The sequence below is a fragment of the Ruditapes philippinarum genome, unplaced genomic scaffold (genome assembly GCF_026571515.1).
Source record: "Ruditapes philippinarum isolate M1 unplaced genomic scaffold, ASM2657151v2 ctg2922_1_1_1_1, whole genome shotgun sequence".
NCBI classification, from domain to species: Eukaryota; Metazoa; Mollusca; class Bivalvia; order Venerida; family Veneridae; genus Ruditapes; species Ruditapes philippinarum.
In genome coordinates, this window is record NW_026865831.1 from 40644 (window position 1) to 61820 (window position 21177).

General features: G+C 32.9%; 1 protein-coding gene across 1 annotated transcript in view; it reads right to left on the reverse strand.

Moving 5' to 3' along the window:
- Window positions 1–3090: 3090 nt before the first annotated feature.
- LOC132730465 (protein zer-1 homolog) overlaps window positions 3091–21177 on the reverse strand; it is a 31004-nt gene continuing 12917 nt past the window's right edge. Inside the window, exons 9-17 of the mRNA XM_060716390.1 lie at window positions 20251–20304; window positions 19732–19896; window positions 15578–15671; window positions 14631–14701; window positions 14369–14416; window positions 12524–12591; window positions 9903–10100; window positions 9204–9301; window positions 3091–8759 (exon numbers count right to left, since the gene is read on the reverse strand). Of these exons, the coding sequence (XP_060572373.1) occupies window positions 8596–8759; window positions 9204–9301; window positions 9903–10100; window positions 12524–12591; window positions 14369–14416; window positions 14631–14701; window positions 15578–15671; window positions 19732–19896; window positions 20251–20304 (960 nt within the window). The 3' untranslated portion in view covers window positions 3091–8595. The remainder of the gene's footprint in view (window positions 8760–9203; window positions 9302–9902; window positions 10101–12523; window positions 12592–14368; window positions 14417–14630; window positions 14702–15577; window positions 15672–19731; window positions 19897–20250; window positions 20305–21177) is intronic.

Sequence of the window (21177 nt, forward strand, 5' to 3'; positions counted from 1 at the left end):
CTTAAGTTCCATTTGGCCCACAATATTCAAACTTCATAGGATGATTGTCCATATTGGGCAAAAGACCCCTATTGATTTTGGGGTCACTAGGTCAAAGGTCAAGGTCACAATTACCTTAAAACCAAAAACAGTTTCCGGAGCATAACATAAGTTCCATTTTGCCCACAATATTCAAACTTCATAGGATGATTGTCCATATTGGGTAGAAGACCCCTATTGATTTAAGGGTCACAAGGTCAAAGTCACTTTTACCTTAATACTGAAAACAGTTTCTAGAGCATAATTAAAGTTCCAATTGGCCCACAATATTCAAACTTCTTGGGATGATTGTCCATATAAGGTAGAAGACCCCTATTGATTTTGGGGTCACAAAGTCAAAGGTTAAGGTCATTATTAATAACTTAAGTATTAATCAACCTACAGCTGTAAAATTTTATAGGATGAACAGCGAATTCCCATGTCTTACAAATGCTTCATCCTTACTAAAAAAAAAACACTTTCGGGCATATAATGCTCCGCCTAGCGGTGCTCTTGTTAAACAACTGTTATGCTAGTATTGCCAACAAATGTGCCATCAGTTTACTCTACTGATGTGCTATTTGGTTTTCTGTAAATTCCTATTTTTACAGTGGTTTCTAAAATTAAGCTACCTTGGTGAGTGCTATATTGGTAAGGGAGGACACAATTCTCAATAGCTATTGAGTCAGTCACAGAATGTAAATTCTTTATATTACCTTAACTTTGAAGAAAACCCACATTGCATATCATATAACCTGTCAATGTCAAACATTTTGCTTCACTTTCTATGCTGATTTTTACTCATGTACATAAAAGTGTTATCAATATCACTATATTAAGTGTGACCAAGATCAATGTTTCCTTGCTTTTTAGTTGTAAATATACTAAATGTTAGAGCATTTTGTCAAAATTTTAAGTACCCTTACCCCTTTTTGTGTTCAACAGTTAAACTCTTTCAGATTTTAATACTTTCAGTAGTTAATGGTAAATATCAGATTTTTTTATACTTAATATATACATCACAATAAGTCCATACAATTTTGATACAATGTATAGAGGATATTCAAGTTTTTTCTATAAATACATGATTTATTTTCATCGAGTGGTATGAAAATAAATATTTCATGAGTGACGGTAGCCACGAGTGAAATATGGTAATTTTCATGCCACAAGATGAAATTCAAAATAAATCATGTATTTATAGAAAAAACTTGAATTTTCTGTTTATTATATACATTTTTCACTTTTTTGACATTAAAATTTGAAAGACTTTCCCCTTCAATTTTGTGTACAGACAGAATTTAAAAGAATGTAGTCCGGCAAGACACCAGTGAAAATACGGAAAATATGTTTCACTGCAGTGAAAAATAAATTTTTACAGTGAAAATACGGAAAATGAAAATACGCATTTTATTTTATCAATATTTCTCAATATTTCATTTATTAGTATATAATAAACTTGCTTTATTGTTTAACTGAAACTGTACTGGTGATATTTTTCTTACTCCTTTTACTTGCCTTTTTTTGCCTTTTTTCCCATGGGCAAGTTGGTATGATGGAGTTGGTAATGGGGAAACAATGAGAGTGGTCCTTCTAAAGTTTGAACAAAGGGTCTGTATCTTAGTGCTAACTTTATGTGAAAAGGAGTTTTTTTAATGTATAAAATAATATAATTATTATTTTCATTTACTATTATAACCATTGCTGCTATCAACATATATACCATAATTGTATTAATTAATTGGTAACAACACTAAATATATTTGAAATAAAGTGTTTGAAACAATAGCTTTGTTTGTTGGATTCAATTTCTATGTTGTTGTTTTTTAATTTACACTGAAAAATTATACAGCTTATATTCAGCTTTACCACTGACAGAGAACCACCAATATGTAGTATTGTTGCACAAAACCAATCACCGTGCAAATTCCACTGCCCTTTTGTAAGCTATCTCTGTCACTTCCTCTCATGTAAAAATCCAAATTTGCTGCATTCTTTTCTCCTGTTAACCACTAAAAATAACATCACCCAATATTTATGTACAGATATAAATGATCTAACCCCAGAGGACATGTAATTACTGATGATCTGATGCCCTGGAGTGTGGGTAACTGAAATACCTGCACTCCAGTTAACACACTGTGCATGTATATGTATACTATTTAACTCTTGACACTTTTTCATCAGAAAGGCCCCCAAACTACAAGACAATTATTATACACACACTAGAATAGTCATTACATTATATATTACTGTATATGTATTATATTGATAAACTAGCAAACATTTATTTTTATTGTAAAGTATATGTAAAGTTTTAAACAGTTACACATAAAGGCATTACATTATATTTCTTTTAAATATATATACATATAAGGAAAATCAATGACCCTAGGAATCAATGACCCCCTAGGGCAGGGCAAATTTTGACCCTAGGGCTTTTATTTGAACAAACTTAGTAGACATCCACTAGAAGATGTTTCATGCCATATATCTAAGCCCTAGCGCTTTTTGGAGTTTTACTATAAACGTGTAAGGAAAATCACTGACCCCCTGGGGCGGGACTCCAGGCTTTTATTTGTACAAACTTGCTATACATCCACTAGATGATGTTTTAAGTCAAATAGCTAAGCTTTTGCACTTTTGGATTTTCACAAGTATATTTTTAAGTTTTTACTACATGTACATAAAAGGAAAATCAATGACCCCCTGGGACAGGGCCAATTTTGACCCTAGGGCCTTTATTTGAACAAACTTGGTAGACATCCACTAAAAGATGTTTCATGCCAAATATCTAAGCTTTGTCACAAGAAGATTTTTTAAGTTTTTTCTTTTGGTTACCATGGCAACCAGAATTTAGCATGGAATGGAATTCTTTGAACAATTTTTAAAGGGCCTCATGCAAAGAACATTCCTGCTTAGTTTCAACAATATTGGCCTATAGTAAGAGTTGTTGTTTTAAGAGTTTAACACCGTTTTTTTGAAGGATGCATGACGGAAGCAGAGTGATCACAAAAGCTCACCCTTGAGCAATTTGTGCCCAGGTGAGCTAAAAATATAAACAAGAAAAAGCTCAATTAGTTTGATTTATTCAACAATTTTATCAAAGCAATGAACAGACCTGAAAACAAAAAAAACTTTTCTTGGTTTTTAGACTCAACAAAAACACAACAAAAATAAAAGATATAAGAAAATAAAGAACAATTGTGCAAATGCCTTACCCTCTCAGCTTATCATAATTATTGTTTTATGATCTCTCTCTATTCATTGTTACAGGGAAATCATTATAATATATGTCTGATACATCAAGCATACATCAACTTTAGCCTTGGAAATGACAACAGATTTTTACTGAATTCTTTCAAAACCTTGCAAATATATTGGAACAAGTTATTTATTTAATCTGTGGAAAAGTTGATTTTTTTTTGATTTTTTGTTATCAATAAAAACCATGTATTCAGCTATGGCTTTCTGGTGTCTACACACTTATATAATATGTAATAGTATATAATTGAAGAAATACCCAACAAGCAAATTCGTTGAATTTATATCCCCCGCCGAGTACTGGTTATTACTAACTGAAGACATAAGGCTTTATTTATATATTTATCATGGCATAAACAGTAATATTCTTTGAACTTGATAAATATTCATGGCAATAACAGAGCCATAGCTCTGTGTTAAATAGTAATATCATGAAATGCCAATGAGATGTATGCACACTGCATAACTAATCAAGGGCCATAAATCTGAGTTATAAGTGTCTGACCGGAACAAGGTGACTATATGCTCATCTCCTCTTCGTATCCCATAAAGTTTCATTGAATTCCAGCCAGTAGTTACAGAGAAGTAGCACAGAAACGATTATTGCTCTGGTTGTATACTGCATAAGTTATCAAGGGCCATAACTCTAAGTTAAAATGTCTGACCCGAACAAGGCGACGATATGCCCATCTCCTCTTGGTATTGAAGGTTCCAATAAAGTTTCATTGAATTCCAGCCAGTAGTTGCAGAGAAGTAGCGCAGAAACGAATATTTTTCTATATGCATACTGCATAACTAATCAAGGGCCATAACTCTGAGTTAAAATGTCTGACCCCAACAAGGCAAATGATATGCGCATCTTCTCTTGGTATTGAAGGTTCCCATAAAGTTTTGTTGAATTCCAGCCAGTAGTTGGAGAGAAGTAGCACAGAAACAATTTTTACTCTATATGCATACTGCATCAAGGGCCATAACTCTGAGTTAAAGTGTCGGACCGGAACAAGCCGACAATATGCCCATCCCCTATTGATATTGAAGGTTCCCATAAAGTTTCGTTGAATTCCAGCCAATAATTGCAGAGAAGTAGCGCGGAAACGATTTTTACTCTATATGCATACTGCATAACTAATCAAGGGCCATAACTCTGAGTTAAAGTGCTGGACCAGAACAAGCCCACGATATGCGCATCTCCTCTTGGTATTGAAGATTCCCATAAAGTTTCGTTGAATTCCAGCCAGTAGTTGCAGAGAAGTAGCGCGGAAACGATTTTTACTCTATATGCATACTGCATAACTAATCAAGGGCCATAACTCTGAGTTAAAGTGTCGGACCGGAACAAGCCGACGATATGCGCATCTCCTCTTGATATTTCCCAAAAAGTTTCGTTGAATTCCAGCCAGTAGTTGCAGAGAACTAGTCTGGAAACGAAATTCGGACGGACGGAAGGAAGGACAGACGGACAACGCCAATACTATATCCCCCTCCTGATTCCATAGGCGGGGGATAATAAACAATAGAGAATGTTATAATGCATATTTAAGACATTTGCAAGTTCAAAGAAACTGCTAATGGTCAAATACTAACACGAATATCACAGGACTACAGAATTGCAATTCTTTAAATAGTTAAACCTTTTTTTATTTCCTGTTATTTTATAGAATGCCTCATAAAACGTAAAAATTAATTTTGTAAAGATGAAGAAAGTATGTATTGAAAATGTAAATAAATATTGAAAATGTAAATAATCAAGTTCATTTTCACACATTTCTGTTGCTGATTAGGAGATTTGGGAACAGCAAAAATCAATGTAAAAGAGAGCAGTAGAAAAGAATAATCATTGTAAACAGAGCACAATGGAAGAGAATAATCAATGTAAGCAGAGAGCAGTGGAAGAGAATAATCAATGCAAATAGAGCACAGCGGAAGAGAATAATCAATGTAAACAGAGCAGAGTGGAAGAGAAAAATCAATATAAACAGAGAACAGTGGAAGAGAATAATCAATATAAACAGAGCACAATGGAAGAGAATAATGTAAACAGAGCACAGTAGAAGAGAAGAATCAATATAAACAGAGAACAGTGGAAGAGAATAATCAATATAAACAGAGCACAATGGAAGAGAATAATGTAAACAGAGAACAGTGGAAGAGAATAATCAATAGAAACAGTGGAAGAGTATAATCAATATAAACAGAGCACAGTGGAAGAGAATAATCAATATAAACAGTGGAAGAGAATAATCAATGTAAACAGAGAACAGTGGAAGAGAATAATCAATGTAAATAGAGCACAGTGGAAGAGGATAATCAATGTAAACAGAGAACAGTGGAAGAGAATAAACAATATACTAGTAAACAGAGCACAGTGGAAGAGAATAATCAATATAAACAGAGAACAGTGGAAGAGAATAAACAATATACTAGTAAACAGAGCACAGTGGAAGAGAATAATCAATGTAAACAGAGAACAGTGGAAGCGCATGTAGTGGCCAATCAGAGCCTAGTATCTAAAAACCCTGCCTTTGTGTACTGATAAGCCAGCCTCTGCATGTAAGTTTATATTTCAATTACTGTTGAGTCTGTCTGTGATTGTGAGGCAATAAAGCTATATAAAAAAACATCCTGTTTTGGGTCTGTTATACATACAATACTGTAAGCAATGTAAACAGAGAATAGTTGATGAGCATAAATCAATGAAAACCGAGAATAGTTGATGAGAATAAATGAATGAAAACAGAGAACAGCAGAAGAGAATAATCAATGTAAACAGAGAAAAGTGGAAGAGAATAATGTAAACAGAGAACAGTGGAAGAGAATAATCAATGTAAACAGGGAAAAGTGGAAGAGAATAATCAATGTAAACAGAGCATAGTGGAAGAGAATAATCAATGTAAACAGAGAACAGTGGAAGAGAAAAATCAATGAAAACAGAGAACAGTGGAACAGTGGAAGAGAATAATGTAAACAGAGAACACAGTGGAAGAGAATAATCAATATAAACAGAGAACAGTGGAAGAGAATAATCAATGTAAACAGAGAACAGTGGAAGAGAATAATCAATATAAACAGAGAACAGTGGAAGAGAATAATCAATGTAAGCACAGATTCTTTTCCTTTTAACTACTGCTGTTAAGCTGAAGTATTTCCAGTGACAAAATAAACGTTTATTCCAAACTAAGAAGCATAAAATTCCCAACCATCTGTCTGCATTAAGGGTGTTGTTCATTGTCATTGAAAAAGTATTTTAAATAAAACAGGAATCTTTTCAATTTACTAATGTACAAAGACATGTGAATATAAAGGCTATCAGTAGAAGCTATTCTGTAATTCATTATGTTACACTAAAATTCCAATTTTGACTTTTTATGATCCCCTTTTTTCCCCTCAAATCCTACGGTAATAATGGCATTCCTTAAATGTTGGAAAAAATGCTTGCAATGTAAATAGAAGACAGTGACACAGCATAAATAATGTGAGAGCCGAAATCAGAATATTTCAAATAAAATCTTTAAAAAAATGTTTGGGAATAAAATTAAAGATACTCAAAATCATTTAAATAGAAATACATGATTGATGAAGTAGCATGTATGAAAACAATGAGTGTACACAGAAAGAATATATTTGAGACATTTTGAGAGTAAAATCAGTGTCTATTCTAGGAGGGGGGATTCACTCATATTTTTGAAAATTCCCCTTTTTTTCAGAGGCTATGGGAAATTTTACATAGATAAAGAAGGAAAAAGATCAACAAAAGTAATAAATTCTCTCTTTTCGATAAAAATCCCCCCTGTTTTTCGAATCCTAGAATAGATATTAAGTAAAATGATATCAGCTTAATTTAAAACCTGTATAAACAAGTGAAGGGGACAAGTTTTAGATTATTACAAAAACTAATTTTACTACAAAATGATGACTAACTGATATCATTTGGATATAACTTTACACAGCATTTTTTGTAACTGTTCTTATCAAACAAATTAATTTGAGAGCAAATATTTAAGAAGACATATACAATTAACATAATCAATAAACTGTTAATGTAACACTAGCTTGGTAGTTAAATAAATAAATATGTAAATAAATAAACAACAAAATCTCATAAAACATTATATCACATACCTATGTCACTTTTGCAAAACCTTAAAAATGGTTTGCACCCCCATGCATGTTAATTTGATGTGACATCATTTACATAATATAAACAAAGCGTAAAGATGTGCTTTAAGTTTGCATTTTCACTAAAGCGCCTGAACAGTTCTTATTTTATGCAAATGATAAATAGAGTATTATGTATGTGTAGCTTCATTACAAAATTTATTAAATGAGTTGAACAAAATATTATGCTCGCCAGAATAAATTCATTATTGACCCTACATTCATTAAATATCCTCTATATATCTAAATACTGTGCAATGTGTTAGAAACAAGGTGTCTGCCTCTCAACCCAGAGATCATGGGTTTGAGCCCTAATCGGGTCACAACCATGTTTCTTTAATGACTCCTGTACTGGTTGGTTAAAGGAAGCAGACTCGAAAGTGATTACTATAAGTTGCAAAAACTTGTTTCGCAATCGAGCTTACATAAATATGTTTAAACCAAGTGTTTTCTTCAATATATATGAGTAAAAATGTTTCTTTTTTGTCTTATTGACACTTACTTGTCTGTATTAAGACCAAAATTAAATTTCTTAACCTTGTTTATTGTGAAGGTTACATTGTTAATTTTCCTATGGTATAATATTCTGCATACTTTGAGAATGGTATAATTTATGGTTATTGATAATTATATTTGGAACTATTTTACATAGAAAACACTGGAAAGGTATAGGTTAAATACATATAAACCATAACAATATTGTTCAACATTTATTTATTAAGATAACAAGAGGTGCCAGTAGGACAGTGTGCTCCACTATTGTTAGTTGTTAACAGTATAACAAGAACCTAATTAAAGAATGAATTCACAAAAATGAAGATTCCATAAAACAGTTCATCATTCACTCATAATCCATGCTCAAGTTATGCACCTTGCACAGTGAACTCAAATAATTACCGGTATCCACAATGCATCTTAAGTTTTAAGCAAATTCTTTCAATGGTTAATTGGACATGAAGTTACACATGAAGTACCAAGTGTGTTGCCCTGTTAGTACAAGCAAATATGACAGCCCCATTTTTCTTTGAATGGACAAGCTAAAATTAAATTGTAAAGCTTCCATTTCCATGTTTAAATGTGACAAGTAATAATTGGTTATTATCAAAATAATGAGAACATTCCTAACATCATATAAATAACACATCAAGTATGACAATATCACAGATGATAGTTCTCCTCCCCACGTGACTTGTATTCTGCTGTTACTGATTTGATCTTGTGTAGTAATGTCACAAGATCCTCTCTCAATCCTTCATGTTCTAACACACTGTCAATCCTTGTTAAACCATCCTCAGATTCTAACATATCACAGTAGGTCCGTGCTGTAATCAAATCAGGTAACAATTTGCTTTTAATGTTCATTTATTTGAGACAACTTAAATGATGGATTTGTCAATACAAAAATGTATAATAAAGTGGGCTGGTAAATAGCTTTTTTTTTACTGGAATGAATCAATTATGTAAATATATCGTGAGAAATATAATAACAAGCAAATCTTTGCAGCATTCATCAGAATAAATAATACATTGTTACATAGTACAATGGCATTCAAATTTTTCTATTTTCTGTTTCGTTGATATAAAAACGAGGGGACTAAAGGAAAATATATTTGAACATTTTAAACTAAGATCAAATACCAAGTTTCATGATGATCCATACATTCATGCATGAAATAACTTACACAACAGAGTACCTGGCACACTTATACAATTAACTTTTTGTCTTATTCTTGTACTAGGATAACAATAACATCTTGCCTACATACCTTTAACAATCACTAGGTTACATATTAACCAAGCTCCCCATACCTGAGCTACTGGGGTACTGTAATTGTCTAGCTGTGTCAACATTGGGGTAAGAGACCTGCAGAAAAAAGGGCTTGTTATAATTATGTTCAAACATGTTATACACTTATAATCTTGTACTGTTACTAAAGTTATCTGCTCTAGATAAGCTAAAACCTTTATCATATTTACTGTTTTTCTTTCCTATCTATTGATAAAATATTTGGTTCATTGAAGAAAGATAACTTCAGGTGAACTTCAAATAATTATATCTCACACTAACAGTAACATGCACCAGTTTCAAGCTAAAATTTTCAGTTAGCTAATGGACAAATTTCCTCATGTGAAAAAACTCAAGATCTCTAGCAGACTCTGATCCCAATCCTTTCAGGGGCAAGTTATTGTACTGCATATCTATAATCATGTATATAATTCACCATGAAATATGGCTGCTCTGCATAAAAGAACATGAAAAAAATGCATGTTTTGTGAAAACTGAATTCACCTTACTTGCAAGTGAATTCTCTTTAAAAAGTTCAATGTTTAATAACTTTTCAATATTCATACTACTTAATGCGGTTTATTCTACACAAACTCAAAATTAATATTTATCTCCTTTTGTTTCAACCTGTTGGTTTGTAACCATTGTATGCATTGTGATACCAACTGTTTATAAATACCTGAATTTCACCCCTTTTGGTTTATTGATATCCCATCTTATCATAACTTTGTCTACTTCCTCTAGAACAATTTCTCTGGTACATGTAGGTTCTACTATTGTCCATGCATCAGGTCCATGTGATGCCAGCATGATTAGGAAACCAGCTGCATGAGAACTTACATCAAAATCTTCCTCATCTTCATATGCCAGTAAATTCCTAAATGTTAATAACACAGCATATACCGATAGCTCTATCTCATTAGTCTAAATTATTAGTACGTAAAAGGTACATGAAACAATTGAAATACTGGTATATTTCCATAAAGAAAGACAAACTATAAATAAATTTCCCCTTACAAAAACAATGTATATGGAAAAGATGTTTATGTTTATTAATCTGATTGATTTGTTGCCAAAAGTGTATTCTGGAATAGACAAATGCATGTAATTGAATAACAAGGAACATCGCAATGCGATGCAACCAGGTTTTCAGCAAAATATTTCACAGAAGCTTTGTCATGAAGGGGCATTTGTTTTTAATTGAACTTTTAGGAGGAATTATGGCTTTTTTAATATTCCTCAAACAAAAATGATTGAGAAATTTTATGTTGTCTATTCACCTTTTTTTCCCAAATGTTTTAGAAAGGTAAACAGTACTTTATTTTTGCTTAATTTTTGCATTTTTGCGTCTCTTGTCATTTTCTTTTGTCAACAATATTGGCGTGTGGTGTTTTGTGCGATATCAAGAAAAGTATGTTCACAATTTTAAAAAAATACTTGAATGATGTCTTGGAAGAAACATGGGAATTTAGTGAGCGCCAGGGCACTTGATGACAAAGCTTCTGTGAAAGTTTGGTCAAAATCCATTGAGAAATGTAGAAGTTGCGCACTGTAGAAATTGTTCACTATATATTCTGTATAAGGAAAAAATATACAAAGGGCCATAATTCGGTCAAATATTATCCAATCACAAAACCCCGACAATATGTGCCAGGCACTTGAAAACAAAGCTTCTAAGAAAGTTTGGTCAAAATCCGTTGAGAAATGTAGGAGGAGTTGAGCACAGAAGAAATTGTTCTCTATATATTCTGTATAAGGAAAAAATATACAAAGGGCCATAATTCGGTCAAATATTATCCAATCACAAAACCCTGACAATATGTGCCAGGCACTTGATAACAAAGCTTCTAAGAAAGTTTGGTCAAAATCCGTTGAGAAATGTAGGAGGAGTTGCGCACAGAAGAAATTGTTCACTATATATTCTATATAAGGAAAAAAAACAAAGGGCCATAATTAGGTCAAATATATACCAATTGCAAAACCCTGGCAATATGTGTCAGGGCACTTGATGACAAAGCTTCTGAGAAAGTTTGGTCAAAATCTGTTGAGAAATGTAGGAGGAGTTGAGCACAGAAGAAATTGTTCACTATATATTTTATATAAGGAAAAAAACAAAGGGCCATAATTAGGTCAAATATTATCTAATCGCAAAACCCCGACAATATGCGCCAGGGCACTTGATGACAAAGCTTCTGTGAAAGTTTGGTCAAAATCCGTTGAGAAATGTAGGAGGAGTTGCGCACAGAAGAAATTGTTTACGCCCGCCCGCCCGCCCGTCCGCCCGCCCGCCCGCCGACATACCTCAATCTAATAACCAGTTTTTTCCTTCGGAAAACCTGGTTAAAAAAAGGAGTTTGATGGAAACGTCACATTTTACTTTTGAAGGAAGATCAAAAGTGCTTCTCCATTCATTATTTCAAACATGGGTACTTTTACTAGTGCACTAAAGTATCATAGCTTACACATGAATGATAGTACATTAATGTTAGATTATTCCAAGTTAAGGTTTAGAAAACATGTTTTCCTGAGCATTTTTCGATATCACAAGATTACTTTAACAATATACTATAAAAAGAGTTGCACCTTCATCTTTTCTCATGAAAAAAGTAAAGTAGAAAAGGGGCATAATTCTAAAAAAATGCATGCAGAATTGCCTGCACTTGCCAGTGAACAGGTGTTTCAAGTTTGAAATGAATATCTATAGTTGTTTTTGAAAGAAAATAGGAGAACAGAATTTTACAAAAGGGAGATAATTAAGCAAAAAAGACATCCGGGGATATCTGCTTCTTAGAAATGTAAATGCATTCCAACTTGATAGTGAACAAGTTTAAAGTGAATATCATTTTAAGTTTCTGAGAAATGAACCTCAACAGAAAGATAAATCAGTGCAAAAAGACTGCAAGTCAAAAAGAATTTCAACTTTGCAAAATATTATTAAAGATTATCTGCTCTTTTGATATAGTGTCACAGAAAAGGAGCTTATGATTCAGACCATTTCTTCAATGTTTAGGTGAAATTAATGATAAAAGTCATCTATTTGAGAAAAGTTAAAAAAATCATTTTCATGTTTATTTCCTAGTACTAGTAATTGTGTTATATAAGGAAATAAATTAATGCCACAATTAGGACAGAAACCCATGATCTACGGCTTGAAAGGCAGATACAATGCAACCTGTAATCCATCGATCCCATTGTATCTTTATTCAGTGTAATAAAAGTAAATCATAAGAAATCAAATCAACATGAAGAATTGTTTAAAAGTTTGCTTTTCATGTATTGGTATATATAAGATGTACTTACTTGAACAAGATCACTAAATCTGTTGTCATGAGTGACGACAATAAATTCGAGTTTTCTGATACATTGCTCTGAAAATATACCACATAAGAAATCTGTTATATGAAAGTAAAGGAAGGAATAACCTGCATTTGCTGCCAGAGTGTGACCAAAATGTTTTTCATGAAGAATGGTCAAACCTTTTATAGTATGGTGCCCTGTTTCAGTGTTATAACTTTAATACCCTTGAATCTAATATGAATAGTTCAAAATTCAACATGAAACAAGTTCAACTGTATTATATCTTTATATCTTATTTCCATTTACATAAAGTAGTAAGCATATTCTCCTCAGTATATGTGGTCATATATTAAGTCCAGCACTTGCATATGGTAAGATTCTTGACTTTTAAACTGCTTGAATTTAAAATGACAAGGTTATGTTATTTGATTATGAAAGACTTCTTTATAAGACAGTATAGAATTGATATTCATGTAATTTAAGACAAAATGTTCATATATTTCTGGAATAATAAACTAAATGATAGAACCTGATAATATAAATACTTGATTTTAATATGCATAAAAGCTTAATATAGTTTTAGTGTAATAGATATCAACAAATGTAGTAAAAATATATAACAACATTACTTCAACCACTATCATCTATGCAACCCTCAATGATATAATTTCAGTTAAAAGACCATTACTGTCAAAAAGTTCTCCTATCACAAATGCTTATTCTCGTTAGTGTGAACTTTCAAATAAATGATGAATTTTGTGCACAATTCCAAGTTATGTAACAATCTGACGATGTACATCAATGGACAAATTGTTTTCATCGTGTCTCTAAGTGTGACTATACTTTGACCTAGACACCTGTTTAATGTGTGCAACATAGAGATTAACATTTGTGTACTAAGACCCCTTCATACATTTACAGAACATGGACCTGACAAAATCTCTACATTAAATAAGCTTTGGTGACCTTGACCTTGCTAACCATGAGCATATCCCTTGCTGAGTATAATTGTGATATAATCCCTTCATTCAAGACTATCAGAATTAATTGTCCATACAAAATTTTCATATCTTTATCTGACATGTGTGACCTTGATAGGAGAGACCTTAATTTTGTGTGTGACACAACACAAACGTTAATTTTGTGCAAGTGTATGTAGCAGTTTCACTGCAAAAAAATGCTTAATAATGGTAAACATTTGTATTAAGCATTACTTAAATCTTTTCATGCATGTAAAAATATGCACTGGACAAAACTGTGACTGCCCATCCACCCAAATGCCTGCTTGCCTAAGAGTGCTAGCCCAATACCTAACCCTAACCACCCGTCAGCTTTTCTGTCTGCCTACCTGTATACCTGTTTGCTTGGGTCACCATATTATGTCATGTTTAAAGGACAATTCTAACATGACCCGCACTTTTCCCCCATTGAACATAGAAACCGAAAGTGTGTGTTATTATGCAACAAAGTCACTGTTGACGTTCTATATTTAGATATGTGACGTAATCATTAAACATGTGACATAACCACTAAAAAAATGCGACGGGCTGAAAATAAGTAAGGAAACAAATCAGGAACAATTTTGCTTAATATCAGTTTCGGCAGCATTTATTTGTTGATGTCGTGTTAGAATCGAAATAATATATCCAAATCGGTGATTTTATCGCTTGATAACATCACTGTTTGTCTTTCGGATACGCATCATTATATCACTCGGGCTACGCTCTCGTGATATAATTCCTCGCATCCGAACTCCAAACAGTGATGTTATTGGGCGATAAAATCACTGTTTGGGATATATTATTTGTTAAATAAAAACACTAAAAAGAAGTCTTACAAAAAACTTACCACGGCACCAGTGATCTTTCTGTGCAATGGCTTTGCATCTTTGTATTTCTACAACATAAATCATTAGCTAAATTAAGTCTAACACCTACAAAATGCTATCAAAATACTATTATTTATTGTATTAAATAATCAGCAAGCAAAATGCTTAGATCAATTCTGTAATATTTGCCAGTTACATTGTAAATTATATTTTTGTACTCGCAGGAAATTTAGATACTGTAAAACCAGTTTGATTTTCAATAAACAACTCAAAAATGATTACCTCTATACAAGTTTTGGCCATCTGACACCCAGCATGGTTGACAAATAATTCACAGTTGGATGGTACCTCATCTGTATAAGATAATATCATATATAGGGCATAAATTGAGGGTTTGGTGCTAATTGGTTGTATTTAATAAAAAAGGAGTTACAACCCATTGACACCAAGCTGTCAAAATGTTTAACTAGAAATTTCAAACCAATTTTGAGCTTATTCTAGCAAGTTTCCTGTTAAAGCTTATTGCAAACTTGAGCTTTTCCACAAACAAAATGAGTTCAAATGGCAAGTAATGTTAAGTTAATTGAGTTCCTATACACCTCTTATAATTATGCAAAAACGGTATTTTCAATTAATGTGTAATCTTGAAATAATTCATAAATAAAGGTACTTAGCACCTTTTTATTTTCTAAAATACATTGAAAAGAATGTATAACTGATAATAAACAAGAAGCAATGCTTGGACAGACATGGATGTGGATGTGTGATATATTTGTGGATTCAAAATACATGAAGAACCAAACCCTATATGACCATTACCTAATGATATTATAGTATTGATTTAGTTGGTCAATGATTAATAAATATTTTTCCATTATATCTACTGAAAATTTTGCCTGCTTAGCTCAATACTGAATAGGTACAGCATCAGGTTTGTTATCCTGGGTTGATCCTTGGATCCATGACAATTATTCTCTTACATTGAATCTAATGGGCATTTGTGTCTCACCCCTGATTAAGAAATCACAAGGGATTAACAGTGGGCCACGTGGGGAGAAATTAGTAAATACTGGTTAGTTAACTAGGAAAACCTGTTAGGTAGACCAACTATCAAGAGATGACCAAAATGTGTTTTTATACTGGCATAAAAACAATCAATCTGCTTAAGATTCTTTATATTGCTAAATGTCTCCTTATCTCTTTAAAATTACAGGAAAATAAAAGACTACCTGTAAGAGACCAAAGTATACTCCATACTTTTTCCATGATTTCATCTACCTGCTCAACTCTTGTCACTCTTTCCATCACAATCATCAACAATCTCTGACAATAAAATATAAAATATATAACCATACAGTATATCACATATTATTTCATCTTTGATTTATATCATATCATCTTGTAAATAGTACAGTGCTGCAATTATTGTGATTCATCTTATCTGTTAACCAACATGTCATTTTTCAACTGACTTCTTCAATTAGTGACTTCTTCATTTGGAGATTTTTACACTTGATTCAATAATGACTTAACATTAAGCCTGGTTACTCAGCATATCTGTGCAGTCTTAAGTCTGGTACCCAGCATATCTGTGCAGTACTGAGTAAGGCTACCCAGCATATTTGTGCAGTACTAAGCCTAGTTACCCAACATATCTGTGCAATACTGAACTAGTTTACCTATCACATTTGTATAATACTGAGCGAGGTTATCCAGCACATTTGTATAATACTGAACCAGGTTACCTAACATATCTGTGCAATACTGAGCGAGGTTATCCAGCACATTTGTGCAATACTGAGCCAGGTTACCCAGCATATTTGTGCAATACTGAGCAAGGTTACCCAGCATATTTGTGCAATACTGAGCAAGGTTACCCAGCATATCTGTGCAATAGAGCCAGGTCACCCAACATATTTGGCAATACTGAGCCAGGTTACCAAGCACATTTGTGCAATACTGAACCAGATTACCTATCATATTTGTGCAACACTGAGCCAGGTTACACAGCATATTTGTGCAATACTGAACCTGGTTACCCAGCATATTTGTGCAATAGAGCCAGGTTACCCAGCACATTTGTGCAATACTGAACAAGGTTACCCAGCATATATGTGCGATAGAGCCAGGATACCCAACATATTTGGCAATACTGAGCCAGGTTACCCAGCACATTTGTGCAATACTGAACAAGGTTACCCAGCACATTTGTGCAATACTGAACAAGGTTACCTATCATATTTGTACAGTACTGAGTAACGTTACCCAGCATATCTATCCTGGCCAGATTATAAACTACTGTTTGATAAATTTAATAGTTTGAAATTGTAAATAACTACTACTTCACTGCTTAATGAAAGATTGGCAATCAATTTTATCAACATTGGACACATGTATTTAATATAAAAAGCATTCTATCTTTCTTAGGTCAATATTTTACATAGGTATCACTATACATGCATAGCTCCATCACTCGAATCAAATTTCATATGTACCTTATCTTTTAAGAGAGTGCTCTTTTACAAAATCATTAAGCAACAATTTTCCATTTTTCAACATGAATTATTGTGTATGTGACAAGCAATATCCTGGTTTATTGTTTTCAAACAATCATTTCCCTCTCATCTCTGGTATAAAATTCAACAAACATGTTCTAATGAGTCTGCAGTATGCATAATATTCATTAGGGGTTTCACGTTTATCTGTTTAAATGGGTACGGTCGGAAAATCCAACATCCAGTAACCAAGGTTAGTATTTGACGCATTTATCATTCAGAAAACAAATCTAATGTTGAAATATCTGAGGATTTTATTAGTACAGCTGGTTAAATATTTAACAAAGTTATTAGATCGCCGTTTAAACAGTTAGCATTTTTTCTAACCGTGACACTCCTAATATTCATTAATGAACTTAAATACTGAAAAAAAAACACATGTACTACAAAAACTTGTTTAAAGTCTATCTCAAAACAAATAGAACTAGAAATGTGTCATCATGCCACGGATGCCCCCGCATGCAGCCAAAATTTCAGATGGTGCATTAATTATTTTTTTCATTTTAAGTTCAAAGCCCTTAAAACTTTAAAATGTTAACACAAACCATTTTCATACAATGTTCAAGACACTGAAATTATTCAGTCTTAACCTTTTAAAAATAACATATTTCATATTTGTAGCCAAAATAATGGCTAAAAGTATGAGTGCTGAAACTGAAAGTACAAAATTTTTCCAACATTCAGGAAAGATAAGTTTGTCTAAAATCATTGAACCACAACCAAATTCATACTTAAACTGCTTATTCCTAAGATGTATCTATATTATTTTCAAAGTGAAAGGGACATAACTCTGCAAAAAAAATCATCAAACCCTGACCAAATTTCAACTTGACCTGCCCATTCCTTTGACATATCCATATGTCAAATTTAAGTTGAATATGTAACACTGTTGGGTAGATAATGAACAGAAACTGTAAATTTCATATTATTTTCAAAGTGAAAGGGGCATAACTCTGCCAAAAATCATTGAACCATGACCAAATTCCAACTTGGCCTGGGCATTCCAAAAACATATCCATATGTCAAATTTGAGTTGAATGTGTTGTACCATTGGGGAGATAATAAACGGAAACTGAAAATTTCATATTACTTTCAAAGTGAAAGGGGCATAACTCAGCCAAAAATCATTGAACCATGACCAAATTTGAACATGACCTGCGCATTCTTTTGACGCATCCATATGTCAAATTTGAGTTGAATGTGTTGTACTGTTGGGGAGATAATAAACGGAAACTGAAAATTTCATATTACTTTCAAAGTGAAAGGGGCATAACTCAGCCAAAAATCATTGAACCATGACCAAATTTGAACATGACCTGCGCATTCTTTTGACGCATCCATATGTCAAGTTTGAGTTGAATGTGTTGTACCGTTGTGAAGATAATGAACGGAAACTGAAAATTTCACATTATTTTCAAAGTAAAAGGGGCATAACTCTGCCAAAAATCAACGAACCATGACCAAATTCGAACTTGGCCTGTATTTTCTAATAACATATCCATATGTCAAGTTTGAGTTGAATGTGTTGTACCGTTGGGAAGATAATAAACGGAAACTGAAAATTTCATATTATTTTCAAAGTAAAAGGGGCATAACTCTGCCAAAAATCATCGAACCATGACCAAATTCGAACTTGACCTGTATTTTGTCATGACATATCCATATGTCAAGTTTGAGTTGAATGTGTTGTACCGTTGGGGAGATAATGAACGGAAACTGAAAATTCACATTATTTTCAAAGTAAAAGGGGCATAACTCTGCCAAAAATCATCGAACCATGACCAAATTCGTTCTTGGCCTGTATTTTCTAATGACATATCCATATGTCAAGTTTGAGTTGAATGTGTTGTACCGTTGGGGAGATAATGAACGGAAACTGAAAATTTCATATTATTTTCAAAGTAAAAGGGGCATAACTCTGCCAAAAATCATCGAACCATGACCAAATTCGAACTTTACCTGTATTTTCTCATGACATATCCATATGTCAAGTTTGAGTTGAATGTGTTGTACCGTTGGGGAGATAATGAACGGAAACTGAAAATTTCACATTATTTTCAAAGTAAAGGGGGCATAACTCTGCCAAAAATCATTGAACCATGACCAAATTTGAACATGACCTGCGCATTCTTTTGACGCATCCATATGTCAAGTTTGAGTTGAATGTGTTGTACCGTTGGGAAGATAATGAACGGAAACTGAAAATTTCACATTATTTTCAAAGTAAAAGGGGCATAACTCTGCCAAAAATCATCGAACCATGACCAAATTCCAACTTGGCCTGTATTTTCTAATGACATATCTATATGTCAAGTTTGAGTTGAATGTGTTGTACCGTTGGGGAGATAATGAACGGAAACTGAAAATTTCATATTATTTTCAAAGTAAAAGGGGCATAACTCTGCCAAAAATCATCGAACCATGACCAAATTCGAACTTGACCTGTATTTTGTCATGGCATATCCATATGTCAAGTTTGAGTTGAATGTGTTGTACCGTTGGGGAGATAATGAACGGAAACTGAAATTTCATATTATTTTCAAAGTAAAAGGGGCATAACTCTGTCAAAAATCATCGAACCATGACCAAATTCGAACTTGACCTGTATTTTGTCATGACATATTCATATGTCAAATTTGAGTTGAATGTGTGCAACCGTTCTTAAGATAATGAACGGAAACTGATGATGACGGAATGACAGAATGACGGAAGGACGGAAGGACGGAAGGACGGAATGACGGAACAGGGTAACACTATATGCCCCGGCCATTACATGGCGGGGGCATAATAATAATATTGTTTTTAATAATATAGAATTTTAAATTTACCTTTACAAGTTGCACTTTGCCACCAGCAACAGCTTTATACTCTTGGCTGATCCTGCATGCAGAATGTAATAGACGTAGGGACAATAATTTCTGTGCTGGTTTGGCTGGACCATGAAAAATCTCCAACAGAAGTTGTATATATTGCTCAAATCTGTAGCTATAAACCTGTATATAATATATAAACAATAATGCAATAAATGTTTTTAATTCATTATATTATTCAAAAGACAGGTCCAAGGGGAGGAAAAAAAGCACTTTGCTAGTCAGCAACCTATATACTTTATACAGTTAAAATAATAATAGGCTTAAAAACTGCCAAATATTCACACATACATGTATATGTCTAGTCAAAAGATGGTAATTGAAGGAACAAAGTTGATGATTTTTTCCTACATTTTAGCAAAATATGGCTCACTTAGAACACAATAATGGATGATAAATTAAAAATACCATATGACCATCAATGTTTTATATGTACAGGGTGGAGTACAGTGTTGATATCGTGATAATCATACTTACAACTGTAACTTCCAGATCTAAAATCAGGACTAGCAACATTGCAACCCTCAGAATCTAGCAATAATAAAGAACATTATCTAATATTAAAGCCTTATTTATTCTCAAAAACATTACAATTTCATTATATAAAAGAAAAAAAAAACATTTACAAATTGTTTAAGCCTAAAATGATATAGAATGAACATAATTCATATTTCAAATATTTGTTACTTGTCTTGTAATAACTTCCTGAGGAACACAAAAAAAGTATTTCAGATCAAGTCCGCAACGATTCATAAATATGATCACTATGTATTGTTAACAATGATGAGTTTTGTACTTATGATTTTATTGTCCCCCCCACCCTTTGCATTTTTTGTTTGTTTTGCTCTTTTTGAGGGAAGGTGTGGACTGCCTTTTATCTAGCAATTATATAGGGAAGGTGTGGACTGCCTTTTATCTAGCAATTATATACATAATCAGTTGTTACATAAAAAAAGACTTACTTTTACAAGAGAAAAAAATTGATGTTGCTAAATATAAATGTGTTCAAGACAAATAATACAAAGTTGTTAAAGATATACTATGCTCAGATTTGATATTAGAAAATATTGATAATTGCTACACAGTCTCTTTGTAAATATAAAATAAACATGTTTTGTCTTCACACAAAGTAAATATGTTATGTTTAAAATTCTGCACACTATAGGTGGTGAATATTATAGTGTAATTAAAACAAGAGCGATCAGTGATAACATGTGTCGCCTCATGATGGCCAATTTCATGTTTGGACAAATTTTGTGACAGACGGACAGTGCACAACTGGACTTGGTACTGATCATTCCTATAAAGTTTGGATAAAATTGCACCAGTAGTTTATGAGGAGTAGTCCGGACAAGCTTTTGTGTATCTGGCAACACACAGAAGAAAACACCTTTTTATCAAAGG